This window comes from Osmerus mordax, chromosome 3 (genome assembly GCF_038355195.1).
Source record: "Osmerus mordax isolate fOsmMor3 chromosome 3, fOsmMor3.pri, whole genome shotgun sequence".
Taxonomy (NCBI): Eukaryota; Metazoa; Chordata; class Actinopteri; order Osmeriformes; family Osmeridae; genus Osmerus; species Osmerus mordax.
In genome coordinates this window covers 366,008-385,338 of record NC_090052.1, presented here as the reverse complement: position 1 = coordinate 385,338, position 19,331 = coordinate 366,008, and the positions used below count along the sequence as shown (strand labels likewise).

General features: G+C 51.8%; 1 protein-coding gene across 4 annotated transcripts; it reads right to left on the bottom strand.

The window, feature by feature from the left end:
* Positions 1–1,708: 1,708 nt before the first annotated feature.
* On the bottom strand, positions 1,709–18,993 carry tom1 (target of myb1 membrane trafficking protein). Of its 4 annotated transcripts, none has more exons than XM_067232899.1 (15): positions 18,899–18,993; positions 15,611–15,695; positions 14,176–14,254; positions 12,431–12,580; positions 11,760–11,894; positions 8,811–8,921; positions 8,247–8,363; positions 5,934–6,067; positions 5,808–5,844; positions 5,591–5,729; positions 5,288–5,342; positions 4,987–5,041; positions 3,955–4,014; positions 3,755–3,791; positions 1,709–2,359 (listed from the first exon to the last, which is right to left on the bottom strand). In XM_067232899.1, the coding sequence occupies exons 1-15, from the start codon at positions 18,948–18,950 to the stop codon at positions 2,268–2,270; spliced, it is 1,338 nt and encodes a 445-aa protein (XP_067089000.1). In that variant the 5' UTR covers positions 18,951–18,993; the 3' UTR covers positions 1,709–2,267. The 4 variants fall into 4 exon arrangements, with proteins under 4 accessions (XP_067089000.1, XP_067089001.1, XP_067089002.1 ...); XM_067232900.1 differs by having other exon boundaries at positions 5,934–6,064; XM_067232901.1 differs by lacking the exon at positions 18,899–18,993 and adding an exon at positions 17,960–18,029.
* Between the last annotated feature and the right edge of the window lie 338 nt (positions 18,994–19,331).

Sequence of the window (19,331 nt, the reverse complement as noted above, 5' to 3'; positions counted from 1 at the left end):
TACTTTAGGATGAGGCTAAATCCATGTCTGGGAAACTGGGCCTAGAAGTTTAAGCAACAGCAGAATGAATGTTTACTGAATATCGCTAAATCCACAGAAAGTCAGAAGAGTTGTATCACTGTCTGTCTGTCTGTCTGTCTGGCTAGACTGCACCCACGCAATTGTTTGATGTCCCACTGTATTCCGTTGTTTCATGCTGGACTGTATAGTGTACATTAAGATGTTATTGTTGCACTGTGGACAGGGTTGGTGATATTATTCCTGTTCACCGTTCCTGTTGGGTACTGCTAACCACTGGGTACTACACCTCCTCTTCTCCATAGGCAGAAATCCCGGGGGGGACAGGGGGGACACGACCCCCCCATCCTGGGAAAAATATGATTTGTCCCCCCCAATAAATCACTGTAAACATAAGGACATTTAAATAATATTAATAATATACATTTAACTTTTTACATTGTAGGCTGTGTTACAGCAGTAATTTTGGTGTCCCCCTCAGGAATTGCTCTTGAGAAAATGTCATAATTGTCCCCCCCAAAATTGATAGCAGATTTTCGCCACTGCTCCTCTCTCTCTAACCCTAAAGCGAAATTTATACTACTCCGTTTTCACAGAGACAGATACAGGGAACGCCCTCTCCGATGTGGAACGCCCTCTCCGAGCCCTCTCCGAGCCGAGGCCGTCGTGCACCTCCTGATTTTCATGACTATCGTCCGAATTTTACGGATACCCCTTGGCTGTGATTGGTCCCCTAGTGACAATTTCCGAATGACATAATTTCCGGAATCTCACATCTCCGGGCCTCACATTTCCTGTTTCTTTCACGATATTCTATTCGCCATCGTTCACTGTGTGTGAGGAAAAGGCGGGAGGGGGTAAATAAACAATCGACAACTTCGACACACAAAGATGTCATGGGGCAAGGTTCAAAAACTACTGTTCTGGAGGTGAATTGTTTTCAGCACCCACAGCCTTCGGAGTACTATAAATTCAAAAGAGTAAATCTCTCCATTTACCTCCTCTCCCCCTCTCTCTCCACTTACCTCCTCTCCCCCTCTCTCTCCATTTACCTCCTCTCCCCCTCTCTCTCTCCACTTACCTCCTCTCCCCCTCTCTCTCCACTTACCTCCTCTCCCCCTCTCTCTCCACTTACCTCCTCTCCCCCTCTCTCTCCATACACCTTCTCTCTCCTCTCTCCACATACACCTCCTCTCCCCCTCTCTCTCTCCATTTACCTCCTCTCCCCCTCTCTCTCCACTTACCTCCTCTCCCCCTCTCTCTCCATACACCTCCTCTCCCTCTCTCCACTTACCTCCTCTCCCCCTCTCTCTCCATTTACCTCCTCTCCCCCTCTCTCTCCATTTTTTTTAGTAATTTTTCATTTACCTCCTCTCCCCCTCTCTCTCCATTTACCTCCTCTCCCCCTCTCTCTCCATTTACCTCCTCTCCCCCTCTCTCTCCACTTACCTCCTCTCCCCCTCTCTCTCCATTTACCTCCTCTCCCCCTCTCTCTCTCCACTTACCTCCTCTCCCCCTCTCTCTCCACTTACCTCCTCTCCCCCTCTCTCTCCACTAACCTCCTCTCCCCCTCTCTCCCCATACACCTCCTCTCCCCCTCTACTTTCTTCTCTTCCTCCTCCTCTCCTCTCGTTCCTCCTCTCTCCTCCCTTCCCCCCAGAAGAATCACAACTTAACAGGTATGTGACATTAGCCGGTTTAATGACAGTAATTCATTAGGACATTGTGTAACATGTTAACTTCAAAACCCTTACAGACAGCATGTTCTCCTAGTTGTGATTTGGAATTATCAACTACCACTGTGACAGTGTCACATGACCAGCATCACATGACTTCACTTCACAGCATCTCTAGTGTAACAAAACCATCCACTTCCTCAAGTACTTCACAGGTTTAACCCACACCATGTTAACCTTTAACATATTCAGTAGTAAGGATTAAAATACATATAAATGTGCAAATATCAGCATACACAAGCACACACACACAAATACACAGTCATTCATCAACAGAGTACAAACTGTACATGTGTCTCTTCCAGCTCAGCTGAACTATTGGTCCAACATAACTGAGCATTTCTATAAGAACAGACATAGTAACACCTCAGCCACCTGAGGCAGGCAGGCATCTGTCACAACACACCTGTCATTGGCTGGCTGCGTGTGTCAATTATCCAGCCAGCCAGTCAGTTCCCTGGCCCCTCCCACTATGGAGAAACCCATTGGTCAAGAGACAGGAAGTGGTGTGGCCTATGGCTGTGATTGTTTGGTGTTAGAGGAAGTCTTCAGGGATGGGAGCCTCTCTGCAGCTCGTGCCCTCTCTGCCAGGAACCTGTCAAACTCTGAGCAGGGAAGGAGAGGGAAGGAGGGAGGGAAGGAAGGAGAGGGAAGGAGAGGGAAGGAAGGAGAGGGAAGGAAAGGGAAGGAGAGGGGAGGAGAGGGGAGGAAGGAGAGGAGATTGGAGGAGAGGGAAGGAGATTGGAGGAGAGGGAAGGAGGGAGAGGGAAGGAGGGAGGGAGGGAAGGAAAGGGATAGAGGGCAACGGAGAAAGACCAAGCGAGAGGGAGGTAGAGGGGAAAGAAAGGGACAGTCATAGAAGTCAAGTGAGAGAGAGACAAAGAGGGAGAGACTGGGTGAGTCATGGTTTTTCTATATGAGGCCGTCTAGGGGGAAACTCCTGAAAAACTTGCTCATTCACATGCACTCATCAGCTGTTCTTTAGCACTGTTGTACTGATATCATGCCAATACTAGAATTTATTAATTTTATTATTAATTTTCATTTATAATTTAGAAGAGAGGTGGGGGGAGAGAGAGAGAAGGGGGAGAGAGAGAGAAGGGGGGAGAGAGAGAGAAGGGAGGGGAGAGAGAGAGAGAGAGCGAGAGCGAGAGAGCGAGAGCGAGGGAGCGAGAGCGAGAGAGAGAAGGGGGAGAGGGAGAGAGAGAGAGAAGGGAGGGGAGAGAGAAGGCAGGGTAGAGCGGGAGAAGGGAGGCGAGAGAAGGTGGGAGAGGAGACGATTTCCAGTGCGCCTGGAAGTTTGTTTTGCACAGATCGAATTCTATCGAGTTTCAAGTTTTCAAGTTTTTTATTGTCAGGTGCATTGGACCATCCATTCATGGATTTTCCTAAATATTTAATCATCCAGTATTGAAATTATATTGGTTTCATGCTATTTTGTCATCGCATAATAGATTTTCCTAGACATGAAAAATTTGAATATACAAGATGGATCAAAAAAATGTAACTTGTAATGTACTTGAAAAGTATTTTGCCTGTTTTTGCTGTATAATAAAAGAAAACGTAGATCCTACTCCAGAATAAATGTATACCATTTTTGTTTCTAAGCATACTTCTTAAAAGTATATGACAAGTGAACTATTTTCAAAGCATACTTCTTAAAAGTAAATGAAAAGTTAACTACTTTCAAAGCATACTTAAAAGTATATCAAAAGTGAACTATTTTCTAAGTATACTACATTTACATTTACATTTAGTCATTTAGCAGACGCTCTTATCCAGAGCGACTTACAGTAAGTACAGGGACATTCCCCCGAGGCAAGTAGGGTGAAGTGCCTTGCCCAAGGACACAACATCAGTTGGCATGACCGGGAATCGAACTGGCAACCTTCGGATTACTAGCCCGATTCCCTCACCGCTCAGCCACCTGACTCCCATACTTCTTAAAAGTATGTCAAAAGTGCACAAGTGAGGAGTGCATCTTTTTTTACAGAACTCACCCTCGCTGGTCACTCCCTCCTCTGAAAGGTCCTCTTCCTAGAACACACACACGCATGCACCACACACACACACACACACACCACACACACACACACACACATTATTGGCAGTAATAGGCTCATTAAGTTGGAGTGTTTGTCTGGTGTATTTGTGTCTGGTGTGTGTGTCGAGTATATGTGTGTCTGGAGTGAGTGCCTACCTCGTCCACATCCAGCCACTTCTCAATGTCGTCCATTACTGAGGTCTGACTGACAAGGATCTGTAGGGGGAGAACGGGGGAGGGAGAGGGGGGGAGGGAGAAGGGGGGAAGGGAGAAGGGGGGGAGGGAGAGGGGGAGGGAGAAGGGGGGAGAGAGAAGGGGAGGGAGAAGGGGGGGGGAGAAGGGGGGGAGGGAGAAGGGGGGGGGGAGAAGGGGGGAGAGAGAAGGGGAGGGAGAAGGGGGGGGGGAGAAGGGGGGGGAGGGAGAAGGGGGGGGGAGAAGGGGGGAGGACGTGGTAATGAATTAGCAGTAGGACGTCTCTATAGATTAGTAGTTACCTAGACTCAGATTAAGACTAGTTTTAGATTGAGCAATGTAAAATCTAAAGGCAGGCACCCAAACCTAGACACACTAGTGACACACACCAGACACATGCACACACCAGACACACTCCAGACACATGCACACACCAGACACATGCACACACCAGACACATGCACACACCAGACACACTCCAGACACATGCACACTCCAGACACATGCACACACCAGACACACTCCAGACACATGCACACTCCAGACACATGCACACTCCAGACACACTCCAGACACATGCACACTCCAGACACACTCCAGACACATGCACACACCAGACACATGCACACACCAGACACATGCACACACCAGACACACACCAGACACATACACACACCAGACACATACACACACCAGACACATACACACACCAGACACATGCACACTCCAGACACACTCCAGACACACTCCAGACACATGCACACTCCAGACACACTCCAGACACATGCACACACCAGACACATACACACACCAGACACACTCCAGACACATGCACACACCAGACACATGCACACACCAGACACATACACACACCAGACACACTCCAGACACATGCACACACCAGACACATACACACACCAGACACACTCCAGACACATGCACACACCAGACACATGCACACACCAGACATATGCACATACACGGCAGGGTACTGACCGGTTCTGGTTTGCAGGTGTTGTGATCCAGATCTGCAGCTCCTGCTTTTAGCCCACTGCAATAGACGACAACAAATGGTTACCTAGAGATGGTTACCTAGAGACAGTCATTTAGAGACAGCACACATCATGCTTAGGGGGGAGACATTGACTCACTTGTGTGTGTGTGTGTGTGTGTGTGTGTATATATGTGTGTGTGTTTGTATCTGTGTGTTTGTTTGTGTGAGTGTGTGTGTGTGTGTGTATGAGTGTGTGTAGGTGTGTGTGTGTGTGTTTATGTGTGTGTGTGTGTGTGTGTGTACCTCTTTGTGGGGGATGGGTTTCTCTTCTGTGGGAGTGAGTCATCAGCTTGTGTTGCTGTGGAGAAAACAGAGTCCATGTTATCATTAACATTCTTTATCACCTGCATCCCAAACCTAACAACTGTCTGACTGTTGTGTGTGTGTCTGTTTGGCAGATAGACAAACAGACAGGCAGACAGACAGGCAGACAGGCAGACAGGCAGACAGGCAGACAGGCAGACAGGCAGACAGACAGACAGGCAGGCAGACAGGCAGACAGGCAGACAGGCAGACAGGCAGACAGGCAGACAGGCAGGCACTCACTAAGTCTTGTCATCTGACTGGATACACTGTCAACAATGTATTGGTTAAGATGGCTGCAGGTGGGAGAAGCAGCACACTCTGATTGGTTGAAGGGCTTGACATCAGATTGGAGGTCGATGAGGTTGACGTAGGTGGGGCTCTGATAGACAGAAAGAGACTTCATGTAGGTGACACAGACTCAGACTCAGTCTCACACTCACACTCACACATCTCTCACCTGCCGTGTTGTATTCTGACTGTATTGCTGCTCAAACCTGGTGAAATAAGAACCAGCAGGGTTAGCACTGAGTCAGGGGTGAGAGGTCAGGGGTCAGGGATGAGAGGTCATGGGTGAGAAGAGTACCTGTGGTAGCGTGTGAAGGTGGTGTTGATGTCGTCATTGGCAACCAGCAGCTCCTTTATCAGATGCTCCTCGCTGAGACTGGGGACAAGTTCCACAATCCGATCCTGCACGTCCTTACACGCCCCGTACAGCTGCTGTTAGAGAGAGAGAGTCCTTACACACCCGGTACAGCTGCTGTTAGAGAGAGAGAGTCCTTACACACCCGGTACAGCTGCTGTTAGAGAGAGAGAGTCCTTACACACCCGGTACAGCTGCTGTTAGAGAGAGAGAGTCCTTACACACCCGGTACAGCTGCTGTTAGAGAGAGAGAGTCCTTACACACCCGGTACAGCTGCTGTTAGATAGAGAGAGTCCTTACACACCCGGTACAGCTGCTGTTAGAGAGAGAGAGTCCTTACACACCCGGTACAGCTGCTGTTAGAGAGAGAGAGTCCTTACACACCCCGTACAGCTGCTGTTAGAGAGAGTCCTTACACACCCCGTACAGCTGCTGTTAGAGAGAGAGTCCTTACACACCCGGTACAGCTGCTGTTAGATAGAGAGAGTCCTTACACACCCGGTACAGCTGCTGTTAGAGAGAGAGAGTCCTTACACACCCCGTACAGCTGCTGTTAGATAGAGAGAGTCCTTACACACCCGGTACAGCTGCTGTTAGAGAGAGAGAGTCCTTACACACCCGGTACAGCTGCTGTTAGATAGAGAGAGTCCTTACACACCCCGTACAGCTGCTGTTAGAGAGAGAGAGTCCTTACACACCCGGTACAGCTGCTGTTAGAGAGAGAGAGTCCTTACACACCTGGTACAGCTGCTGTTAGAGAGAGAGAGTCCTTACACACCCCGTACAGCTGCTGTTAGAGAGAGAGAGTCCTTACACACCCGGTACAGCTGCTGTTAGAGAGAGAGAGTCCTTACACACCCGGTACAGCTGCTGTTAGAGAGAGAGAGTCCTTACACACCCAGTACAGCTGCTGTTAGAGAGAGAGAGTCCTTACACACCTGGTACAGCTGCTGTTAGAGAGAGTCCTTACACACCCGGTACAGCTGCTGTTAGAGAGAGAGTCCTTACACACCTGGTACAGCTGCTGTTAGAGAGAGAGAGTCCTTACACACCCGGTACAGCTGCTGTTAGAGAGAGAGAGTCCTTACACACCCGGTACAGCTGCTGTTAGAGAGAGAGTCCTTACACACCCCGTACAGCTGCTGTTAGAGAGAGAGAGTCCTTACACACCCGGTACAGCTGCTGTTAGAGAGAGAGAGTCCTTACACACCCGGTACAGCTGCTGTTAGAGAGAGAGAGTCCTTACACACCCCGTACAGCTGCTGTTAGATAGAGAGAGTCCTTACACACCCGGTACAGCTGCTGTTAGATAGAGAGAGTCCTTACACACCCCGTACAGCTGCTTTTAGATAGAGAGAGTCCTTACACACTCGGTACAGCTGCTGTTAGAGAGAGAGAGTCCTTACACACCCCGTACAGCTGCTTTTAGATAGTGAGAGTCCTTACACACTCGGTACAGCTGCTGTTAGAGAGAGAGAGGGAGAGGAGGAAGGAGAGAGAAAGAGGAGAGGAGAGAGAAGGAGAGAGGAAGGGAGGAGGGAGAAGAGTGTTTGTAAGCACACCGATTTCCGGTGTGCTTACATTATTCACTAATCAATAGAACTAGTCATTGGATACTAGTTAGTATGTTCTCATGTAAGCTTGCTATTAATAAGAGTAGATTGTGTCTATGTGTCAGGGTTAATAGATGTTTGTGATCAGGAGAAAGTACCATGACTACAAGGAGAGCGCCAACTATGATCTCTCTAGTCTGAGTGGTCATGTGTTGGGAGCTGTGAATCTCTTCCTCTGAGACTGTTGTAACGTCATTACTGCCTGACTCACTATCTATGTTTACATTCCTGTGACCTATAAAAGATGGACCTCCGGCCTTCAGAGCGGAGAGAGACATGATTGAGACCTAAGCCTGGTGTTGTGTTGTCATGTATTGTCAGAGGTCTGGTTTTCTCTCCCAATCTGCAGATTGATAAATACTTATTAAAATCCAGAGCTCAACTGAACTTAGTCACTCCGTTTATGAAGAGACAGACAAAACACTTTCTTCATAGAGAGAGAGAGAGAGAGAGAGAGAGAGAGAGAGAGAGAGAGAGAGAGAGAGAGAGAGAGAGAGAGAGAGAGAGGAGAAGAAGGGAGAAGAAGGGAGAAGAAGGGAGGAGAAGGAGGAGAGAGAGGAGAGGAGGATGAGAGAGAGAGAGGGAGGAGAGAACAGAAGAACAGTGAGATATATGGTCCCACTCAGCACCTTCCAGTCCCACCTGCAGAAGCTCTGAGTCCTTGTGATTGGCTGACCCCGGTTCCAGATGACTCAGTATGTCTGACATCACTGCCAGGTTGCCTCGGACAACCACCAGGTCCGCCCTCAGCTTCCTCACCTGGAGGAGGAAGAAACAGCAACACCTTGTGTGTTAACAGGAACAACAACACCTTGTCTGATGTAACATGCTGGGGAGAGTGGAGGGTTAGTGTGGAGGTGAGGGTGGAGGTGAAGTTGGTGTGTGTGGAGGTTGTGTGTGTGGAGGTAGGAGAGGGTGGAGGTTGTGTGTATGGAGGTAGGAGAGGGTGGAGGTGGTGTGTGTGGAGGTAGGAGAGGGTGGAGGTGGTGTGTGTGGAGAGGGTGGAGGTGGTGTGTGTGGAGGTAGGAGAGGGTGGAGGTGGTGTGTGTGGAGGTAGGAGAGGGTGGAGGTGGTGTGTGTGGAGGTAGGAGAGGGTGGGTGGAGGTGGTGTGTGTGGAGGTAGGAGAGGGTGGAGGTGGTGTGTGTGAGGTGTGTGTGAGGAGTGTGTTTGAGGTGTATGAGGTATGTAACGTGTGTGTTTGTCACCTGGTAGGGACTTAAGGAAACTGGTCCATCCGGGTTGGGCTGGTGTGCAGGGCACAGTGGGGAGGAAGGGGGAGGTTTGGGTGAGGGGGGAGCAGCAGAGGCAGATACACTCTGTAGGATGGGGGTAGTGGGGAAGGGGTGAGGATGGGGGAAGATGGGGGTAGTGGGGAAGGGGTGAGGATGGGGGAAGATGGGGGTAGTGGGGAAGGGGTGAGGATGGGGGAAGATGGGGGTAGTGGGGAAGGGGTGAGGATGGGGGTAGTGGGGAAGGGGTGAGGATGGGGGTAGTGGGGAAGGGGTGAGGATGGGGGAAGATGGGGGTAGTGGGGAAGGGGTGAGGATGGGGGTAGTGGGGAAGGGGTGAGGATGGGGGTAGTGGGGAAGGGGTGAGGATGGGGGAAGATGGGGGTAGTGGGGAAGGGGTGAGGATGGGGGTAGTGGGGAAGGGGTGAAGATGGGGGTAGTGGGGAAGGGGTGAGGATGGGGGAAGATGGGGGTAGTGGGGAAGGGGAGAGGATGGGGGAAGGGGTGAGGATGGGGGAAGATGGGGGTAGTGGGGAAGGGGTGAGGATGGGGGTAGTGGGGAAGGGGTGAGGATGGGGGAAGATGGGGGTAGTGGGGAAGGGGTGAGGATGGGGGTAGTGGGGAAGGGGTGAGGATGGGGTAGTGGGGAAGGGGTGAGGATGGGGGAAGATGGGGGTAGTGGGGAAGGGGTGAGGATGGGGGTAGTGGGGAAGGGGTGAGGATGGGGGAAGGGGTGAGGATGGGGGAAGATGGGGGTAGTGGGGAAGGGGTGAGGATGGGGGAAGATGGGGGTAGTGGGGAAGGGGTGAGGATGGGGGTAGTGGGGAAGGGGTGAGGATGGGGGAAGATGGGGGTAGTGGGGAAGGGGTGAGGATGGGGGTAGTGGGGAAGGGGTGAGGATGGGGGTAGTGGGGAAGGGGTGAGGATGGGGGAAGATGGGGGTAGTGGGGAAGGGGTGAGGATGGGGGAAGATGGGGGTAGTGGGGAAGGGGTGAGGATGGGGGTAGTGGGGAAGGGGTGAGGATGGGGGTAGTGGGGAAGGGGTGAGGATGGGGGAAGATGGGGGTAGTGGGGAAGGGGTGAGGATGGGGGTAGTGGGGAAGGGGTGAAGATGGGGGAAGATGGGGGTAGTGGGGAAGGGGTGAGGATGGGGGAAGATGGGGGTAGTGGGGAAGGGGAGAGGATGGGGGAAGGGGTGAGGATGGGGGAAGATGGGGGTAGTGGGGAAGGGGTGAGGATGGGGGTAGTGGGGAAGGGGTGAGGATGGGGGTAGTGGGGAAGGGGTGAGGATGGGGGTAGTGGGGAAGGGGTGAGGATGGGGTAGTGGGGAAGGGGTGAGGATGGGGGAAGATGGGGGTAGTGGGGAAGGGGTGAGGATGGGGGAAGATGGGGGTAGTGGGGAAGGGGTGAGGATGGGGGAAGATGGGGGTAGTGGGGAAGGGGTGAGGATGGGGGTAGTGGGGAAGGGGTGAGGATGGGGGTAGTGGGGAAGGGGTGAGGATGGGGGAAGATGGGGGTAGTGGGGAAGGGGTGAGGATGGGGGTAGTGGGGAAGGGGTGAGGATGGGGGTAGTGGGGAAGGGGTGAGGATGGGGGAAGATGGGGGTAGTGGGGAAGGGGTGAGGATGGGGGTAGTGGGGAAGGGGTGAAGATGGGGGTAGTGGGGAAGGGGTGAGGATGGGGGAAGATGGGGGTAGTGGGGAAGGGGAGAGGATGGGGGAAGGGGTGAGGATGGGGGAAGATGGGGGTAGTGGGGAAGGGGTGAGGATGGGGGTAGTGGGGAAGGGGTGAGGATGGGGGAAGATGGGGGTAGTGGGGAAGGGGTGAGGATGGGGGTAGTGGGGAAGGGGTGAGGATGGGGTAGTGGGGAAGGGGTGAGGATGGGGGAAGATGGGGGTAGTGGGGAAGGGGTGAGGATGGGGGTAGTGGGGAAGGGGTGAGGATGGGGGAAGGGGTGAGGATGGGGGAAGATGGGGGTAGTGGGGAAGGGGTGAGGATGGGGGAAGATGGGGGTAGTGGGGAAGGGGTGAGGATGGGGGTAGTGGGGAAGGGGTGAGGATGGGGGAAGATGGGGGTAGTGGGGAAGGGGTGAGGATGGGGGTAGTGGGGAAGGGGTGAGGATGGGGGAAGATGGGGGTAGTGGGGAAGGGGTGAGGATGGGGGAAGATGGGGGTAGTGGGGAAGGGGTGAGGATGGGGGTAGTGGGGAAGGGGTGAGGATGGGGGTAGTGGGGAAGGGGTGAGGATGGGGGAAGATGGGGGTAGTGGGGAAGGGGTGAGGATGGGGGTAGTGGGGAAGGGGTGAAGATGGGGGAAGATGGGGGTAGTGGGGAAGGGGTGAGGATGGGGGAAGATGGGGGTAGTGGGGAAGGGGAGAGGATGGGGGAAGGGGTGAGGATGGGGGAAGATGGGGGTAGTGGGGAAGGGGTGAGGATGGGGGTAGTGGGGAAGGGGTGAGGATGGGGGTAGTGGGGAAGGGGTGAGGATGGGGGTAGTGGGGAAGGGGTGAGGATGGGGTAGTGGGGAAGGGGTGAGGATGGGGGAAGATGGGGGTAGTGGGGAAGGGGTGAGGATGGGGGTAGTGGGGAAGGGGTGAGGATGGGGTAGTGGGGAAGGGGTGAGGATGGGGGAAGATGGGGGTAGTGGGGAAGGGGTGAGGATGGGGGTAGTGGGGAAGGGGTGAGGATGGGGGAAGATGGGGGTAGTGGGGAAGGGGTGAGGATGGGGGTAGTGGGGAAGGGGTGAGGATGGGGGAAGGGGTGAGGATGGGGGAGGGACAGAATGAGGGACAGGAAACATGCAGTTAGACAAGGGTTAGGCCACAGCTGGACTGGAAGGCCACAGCTGGACTGGAAGAGTTAGTGAAGAACAGTTAAAGGAAGATTATTAAACCTGGTTGAAGGTGAGAGGATGGGGGAAAGTCCTACCCTGTCAGGGGGGAGGATGGGGGAGTGTCCATGCAGCTCTGTCATGGGGAACTCCAGGCCCCGCCTCCTCAGGTCCTCGTAGACAGAGACCACGCCCGTCAGAGCCGGGGAGCTGCGGAACGCATCCGCCCACGCCTGGAACACAGTGTGCAGGTGAACAGGTGTGAGTGAGCAGGTGTGAGTGTGTGTGAGTGTGCAGGTGTGAGTGTGCAGGTGTGAGTGTGCAGGTGTGTATGTGTGTGAGTGTGCAGGTGTGAGTGTGCAGGTGTGAGTGTGCAGGTGTGAGTGAGCAGGTGTGAGTGTGCAGGTGTGAGTGAGCAGGTGTGAGTGTGCAGGTGTGAGTGTGCAGGTGTGTATGTGTGTGAGTGTGCAGGTGTGAGTGTGCAGGTGTGAGTGTGCAGGTGTGAGTGTGCAGGTGTGAGTGTGCAGGTGTGAGTGTGTATGTGTGTGAGTGTGCAGGTGTGAGTGTGCAGGTGTGAGTGTGCAGGTGTGAGTGAGCAGGTGTGAGTGTGCAGGTGTGAGTGAGCAGGTGTGAGTGTGCAGGTGTGAGTGTGTATGTGTGTGAGTGTGCAGGTGTGAGTGTGCAGGTGTGAGTGTGCAGGTGTGAGTGTGCAGGTGTGAGTGTGCAGGTGTGAGTGTGAGTGTGCAGGTGTGAGTGTGCAGGTGTGTACCTGGATGATGCTGAGGACTCTGTCCTGCAGCACCTGGGGGGGGTTGTTCTTGGGCAGGATGCAGCGGACCAGAACCCCCTCTACAAACTCCCTGTTGGACACCAGCACATGCAGCCTGGGGCCACAGTTCTTCACACATGCCTCCAGAACCTGCCGCGGGGGGGAGGGGGGAGGGGAGAGTGAGGAGGGGGGTGGGAGGAGAGGGGAGGGAGGATGGGGGAGGGAGGAGGGGGGAGGGAGGAAGGGGGAGGGGAGAGGGAGGAGGGAAGAAGGAGGAAGGGGGAGGGGAGAGGGAGGAGGGGAGAGGGAGGAAGGGGGAGGGGAGAGGGAGGAGGGGGAAGGGGAGAGGGAGGAAGGGGGAGGGGAGAGGGAGGAGGGGGGAAGGGGAGCAGGGGAGCAGGGGAGAGGGAGGAAGGGGGAGGGGAGAGGGAGGAGGGGGAAGGGGAGCAGGGGAGGAGGGAGGAAGGGGAGCAGGGGAGGAGGGAGGAAGGGGGAGGCGAGGGGAGAGGGAGGAGGGGGAAGGGGAGCGGGAGGAGGGGAGAGGGAGGAAGGGGGAGCGGAGAGGGAGGAGGGGGAAGGGGAGCAGGGGAGGAGGGAGGAGAGAGGGAGGAAGGGGGAGGGGAGAGGGAGGAGGGGGAAGGGGATCAGGGGAGGAGGGAGGATGGGGGAGGGGAGAGGGAGGAGGGGAGAGGGAGGAAGGGGGAGAAGAGAGGGAGGAGGGGGAGCAGGGGAGAGGGAGGAGGGGAGAGGGAGGAGAGAGGGGGGAGGGGGGGGGAGGGGAGAGGGAGGAGGGGGAAGGGGAGCAGGGGAGGAGGGAGGATGGGGGAGGGAGAGAGGAAACACAAAGAGAAGACCAGATTACTAGTGATGAGAAGAGAAAAAAAGTGTTGTTTGGTTGGAGTGATCGTGATTGCTTTGAGACTGTACAAACTATACAGATTCTTAATAGCAGGGTTAGCGAGAACGCATGCTTTTTAGCAGGAAACAAATGAATCTTTGTTTCGGCTAGAAGTTTTGTGCAACTTCCCTGAACCCCAAATCAGTTGTGCGTCACACCTACAAAAGTTTACATTTAGTCATTTTTGTCATTTTGCTCTGGATAATAGTGTCTGCTAAATGACTAAATGTAAATGTTAAAGTTACAAATACACTTATGTGAAGCAGGCCTAAGAAGATAACAAGAGGTGGAGAGTGAAGCTGACAAAAACAGGGAGGAGCAGAGAGGAGAGAAGGAGGAGCGGAGGAGAGAAGGAGGAGAGGAGGAGAGGAGAGAAGGAGGAGAGGAAAGGAGATGAGAGAAGGAGGAGAGAAGGAGGAGAGGAGAGAAGGAGGAGAGGAGAGGAGAGAAGGAGGAGAGGAGAGGAGAGGAGAGGAGAGAAGGAGGAGAGGAGAGGAGAGAAGGAGGAGAGGAGAGGAGAGAAGGAGGAGAGGAGAGAAGGAGGAAAGGAGAGAGGGAGGGAGGAGGGGAGAAGAGGAGAGGGAGGAAAGGAGAGGGGGAGGAGAGGAGAGGGAGGAGAGGAGAGAGGGAGGAGAGGAGAGAGGGAGGAGAAGAGAGAAGGAGGAGAGGAGAGGGAGGAGAGGAGAGGAAGGAGGGAGGAGAGAGGGAGGAGAGGAAGGAGGGAGGAGATAAGAGACGGAGGAGAGGAGAGAGGGAGGAGAGGAGAAGAGAGAGGGAGGAAAGGAGAGGACAGAGGGAAGAGAGGGGAGAGGGAGGAAAGGAAAGGAGAGGAAGGAGAGGAGCTCACGGTCAGGGTCAGCATGACCTCTCTGAAGTTCTTGTTTCCCACAATCCTCTTCTTCAGGGCTCTGACGGCATCTTTAGGTCTGAAACAGCAACACCAGCATCACGCCACCATGGCAACAGCATCCCCTGTCCCCTAACCTGATCCCTAGCTTCCTGTCCCCTAGCTTCCAGTCCCCTAGCTTCCTGTCACCTAGCTTCCTGTCCTCTAGCTTCCTGTCACCTAGCTTCCTGTCCCCTAGCTTCCTGTCCTCTAGCTTCCTGTCACCTAGCTTCCTGTCCCCTAGCTTCCAGTCCCCTAGCTTCCTGTTCTCTAGCTTCCTGTCCCCTAGCTTCCAGTCCCCTAGCTTCCTGTCACCTAGCTTCCTGTCCTCTAGCTTCCTGTCCCCTAGCTTCCTGTCACCTAGCTTCCAGTCCCCTAGCTTCCTGTCCCCTAGCTTCCAGTCCCCTAGCTTCCTGTCACCTAGCTTCCTGTCCTCTAGCTTCCTGTCCCCTAGCTTCCTGTCCCCTAGCTTCCAGTCCCCTAGCTTCCTGTCCCCTAGCTTCCAGTCCCCTAGCTTCCTGTCCCCTAGCTTCCAGTCCCCTAGCTTCCTGTCACCTAGCTTCCTGTCCTCTAGCTTCCTGTCCCCTAGCTTCCTGTCCCCTAGCTTCCAGTCCCCTAGCTTCCTGTCCCATAGCTTCCAGTCCCCTAGCTTCCTGTCACCTAGCTTCCTGTCACCTAGCTTCCTGTCCCCTAGCTTCCTGTCCCCTAGCTTCCTGTCCCCTAGCTTCCAGTCCCCTAGCTTTCTGTCCCCTAGCTTCCTGTTCTCTAGCTTCCTGTCCCATAGCTTCCTGTCCCCTAGCTTCCTGTCCCCTAGCTTCCTGTCACCTAGCTTCCTGTCCTCTAGCTTCCTGTCCCCTAGCTTCCTGTCCCCTAGCTTCCTGTCCCCTAGCTTCCAGTCCCATAGCTTCCTGTTCTCTAGCTTCCTGTCCCCTAGCTTCCAGTCCCCTAGCTTCCTGTCACCTAGCTTCCTGTCCCCTAGCTTCCTGTCCCCTAGCTTCCTGTCCCCTAGCTTCCAGTCCCCTAGCTTCCAGTCCCCTAGCTTCCTGTCCCCTAGCTTCCAGTCCCCTAGCTTCCAGTCCCCTAGCTTCCTGTCCCCTAGCTTCCTGTTCTCTAGCTTCCTGTCCCATAGCTTCCTGTCCCATAGCTTCCTGTTCTCTAGCTTCCTGTCCCCTAGCTTCCTGTCCCCTAGCTTCCTGTCCCCTAGCTTCCTGTCCCCTAGCTTCCTGTCCCCTAGCTTCCTGTCCCCTAGCTTCCTGTCCCCTAGCTTCCTGTCCCCTAGCTTCCTGTCCCCTAGCTTCCTGTCCCCTAGCTTCCTGTCCCCTAGCTTCCTGTCCCCTAGCTTCCTGTCCCCTAGCTTCCTGTCCCCTAACTTCCTGTCCCCTAGCCAGATACTCACCCGTCCTCAGTTTCGTTGATGATGTCACAGATCTCCATGTTGAGGGCCCAGTCCTCTGACTGCAGGCTGGGGCAGGTGGCACGCTCTGGGAATACACACACACACGTACACTTTTACACACACACACAGACAATGATGACTTGTTTTTCTAAGTTACTAAGTAAATTAGACTACTTACACCTCTAATAGGGAGTCAGATGGCTGAGCAGTTAGGGGATCGGGCTATTAATCAGAAGGTTGCCGGTTCGACTTCCGGCCGCGAAAAATGACGTTGTCCTTGGGCAAGGCACTACTTGTCTCAGAGGAATGTCGCTGTACTTACTGTAAGTCGCTCTGGATAAGGGCATTTGCTAAACGACTAAATGTAATACTCTGTCTAATACTCCACACACATCATTAATGCTCTAAAGCAGGGGTGGCAAACTCATTTTCACCAAGGGCCACATTAGCATTATGGTTACCCTCAAAGGGCCATTGAAACTACGATGTAACGATGTAAAAACATAGTGTTTTAGTTGTAGCTTTTGTGAACATATTCTGCTGCAATTGCAGGCCGCCTTTTAATTCTTGGACAATCTGCTGTCTTTCTTGGAGGATACATTTTGCATTTTAATCTCTGTGTTTGGTGTCAAAATGCCAACGGAGATAGTACTCTTTAACAACCAACATCGCCTTATAACATTTAGTCTTTTTTTTTTTTTTTATAACACAAAATACATAGGTTACCGGTTTTTCTCCTTGAAGCACAAACATTCGCTTTCCCATCTTTCTTGAAACTGCCTTCCATCCAGGGCCGGATGCAGCCTGCTTTGACTGGGGGTGCAGTGAATTTTTTGGGTGTTATAATGATTACGGAAGGGGGTCGTATTATTTTTTATATTGATAGGCCTACCATTTTTGAGACTGCTTATCGATCCGAGTGTTAATCAGGCACGGAGCCAGACGTTGTAAACATTCGGGGATTAAAGGCCGATTTATACTACTCCGTTTTCACGGACACGGACACAGGGAACGCCCTCTCCGACGTGGAACGCCCTCTCCGAGCCCTCTCCGAGAGCTCTACGTGCACCCAAGCCCCCACCCCTCGCCCCTCGGCTTGAAGCAACGGCCCCGGTGGATGTAGGTGGTATTGCATTTCGTGTTTGACTTCCGACTCTTCCGGTCGTTTTTATTCTATTAACTCCAGTCAACATTTACAAAACTATCTCCCCCAATCATTTTTGGTCGATTCTCGAACCTGGCTCATACTACTAGCTTTTTTATAGAAGAATTTTTCCTGATTTTTGCTAAGTTTGAAACCAATCCGAAATGGGTAAACTAGCACCCCATTTATTTGCTTACGTCAATAAAAGTTGCCTGCAAATGTGCTCGCGGATACTAACAGGGCACGAGCACAAAAGTTCACATTGGCCGATAGCCGATTTACCTGGAGCTGAAAGAAATGGCTTGAGTTGCCTGCCCTGTTGTAGCAAGTTTAGCAAATGGTTGTCACACATACATGAAATGTTGGTAATATAGTTTATTCCCGTTATTTTCAAATAGATTTGATTTTTCGTAAAAACGTTCATGACATGATGGCAAATATTATATTATGTTAAGCTTGAGCATAGATTGTTGACATGTCTATCTGGAGCAAAGACGAAGATTAATAGTACTTTAACTGATAACCACAATAGGAAATGATATATTTAAATAATATTAGTCTTGCCTTCAGAAGCTTTTGTTAAACACACTCATTATTCTTTTTTTGATCGTGTCAAAGCCAGACTGCTTTTGTGGGACAATGAAGGTCCTCAGTGACTATGTTTCACCCCCACTTATATCTGATGGAAACGTCTTGTATATAGTTCTGTTAATATGCCCCTTTCAAAAGCACGTTCAATAAAGTAGATTATATTTTAGACACACTTCTCAATTTATTACATTATTACCAAGTCTTGTTAGATCACGTTATATCCATTAATAGGCGTTTGGGTTAGGGTTAATCCTAGGTTTTGTAGGTTGAACATATAAAACACAAGCCACATTTCTACACTGATGTTAAATTGAAGGCATGTGTGATTTTCGTGGCATTTCGTTTGAATATAAAGTTGACAGTAAGCTATGGTAAGTCTGCATTATGGAAGATTTCTGTTACAAAAATAACTATTAAGCTTTCTTTGCCTGGCGAGAACAACGACGGAGCTAAGTGTTCATGTTAACAGTTGATTTAATCCGATACAATGCGTTGGAAATCATACTCAAATCACGAAGAAAAAAAACAACATATGTGATGAGTTCCATCTAGAATAGCCCTATAGCCTATTTCTAAAAAACAAGTGAAAGGAATACTATACAGTGACAGCATACATTTCCGTAAAGTTTGCATCATGTCTCTGATTCTTATCGGACTTGTACCCCATTCTGCCACTGCAATGCCTTAGCTCACAGGCTCGCAACCACATAAATCTATGCTCGCGACTGGTTGTCGCAAAGTATGACGTGAACAGCTAGTTGCAAGCGTGCACGAGGTCTCGGAGCTAGGGAAAAAAAGAGCCACTGTTTAAAGCTAGACCGGAAGAGTCGGAAGTGGAAAGATGGCGCGGTCCAGTTTCGTACTCTCGCTTGCCTCACTGCGCCACTGAGCACTTTTCATAGAAATGAATGGGGACGCCATCTTGGAAGACAAAAGTTGCTTCCTCTAGTTATATTAACTCTATCGTCTCGGAGCAAGGCGAGCCACTGTTCTGCGCAAGACCGGACGAGCCGGAACTGGAAAGATGGCAAGATGGCGCGGTCCGTTTCGCGCTCTCGCTTGCCTCGCTTCACAAATGAGCACTTTTCAAATAAATGAATGGGGACGCCATCTTTAAAGAGCAGGCTCGTTGTGTCTACTGTATAAGTCTATGGGAGAAAGAGACCGGCTTTTCTCCCCCATAAACTTCGTCTGTGGCATAGCAACGCCACACCAATTGACCAATCACCTTGCGGATCAGCCCGCCGACGTGTCCCCATTGTGCAGTGCAAGTGTCAATCCAGGAATAATCTCTGGATGCGCTGTCAATTCTAATCAACTAAAAGAGTTGTAACTTTCACATAGCCTACTTTTTTTGTTACCAGGCTATATGTTTATGTTAATCTCATTTTAACCCTATTTACCTCGAACAAGAGTTTATTGCTTGTCGACAACGGACGTTGATGAACCTTGCTTGCAATGTAAATACAAAACTAGACAACTTCACTTGTTCCTTACAATAGTACGATGCACTTCATCGTGTTGCTAAAGCGAATCCTTCTTTCTCTGCCTACCTATTCGCTGTCCCACCGGCGTAGAAAACGGACTCCCAATTAAAAAATCCATTTTCGTCTTGTCCTCCGTTCCCTGGTTCCGCGTACCAGCAGTCCCACTCCGCTCCAACAAAACCGGGAGGAGCGTTTCTAAAAGCAATGAAGTGGGGGCACAAGTTGAATTAGGTGACGTAATCCATTAAAGGGAAAGCGTACTGGAGCGCGTTAATTCATCTGACCTTGTTTCAAACTGGCAAAGTAGTTTGTGATATTTTGAACATGTAGCCTACACGTCGTTCAAAATTGACATGTTTTAAATAGACCAATAAGGAAAACCTATTAATCTATTGAAATTAAACCCGTCAGAGTTTAGACCAAACATAGACATATTAAGCTCTGACAGGTCTTATGATGATAAGCGCTTTTGGGTGTTTGCCGCTTGGGTGCGCTGTTA

Excerpts from the sequence above, each read along its gene's own strand:
- tom1 (XM_067232899.1), bottom strand. The coding sequence starts at position 18,950 with ATGGATTTTTTAATTGGGAGTCCGTTTTCTACGCCGGTGGGACAGCGA. Across the intron at positions 5,730-5,807 it reads GTCAGAATACAACACGGCAG|AGCCCCACCTACGTCAACCT; the intron begins GTGAGAGATGTG and ends TCTGTCTATCAG. Across the intron at positions 5,343-5,590 it reads CAGTCAGATGACAAGACTTA|CAACACAAGCTGATGACTCA; the intron begins GTGAGTGCCTGC and ends TTTTCTCCACAG.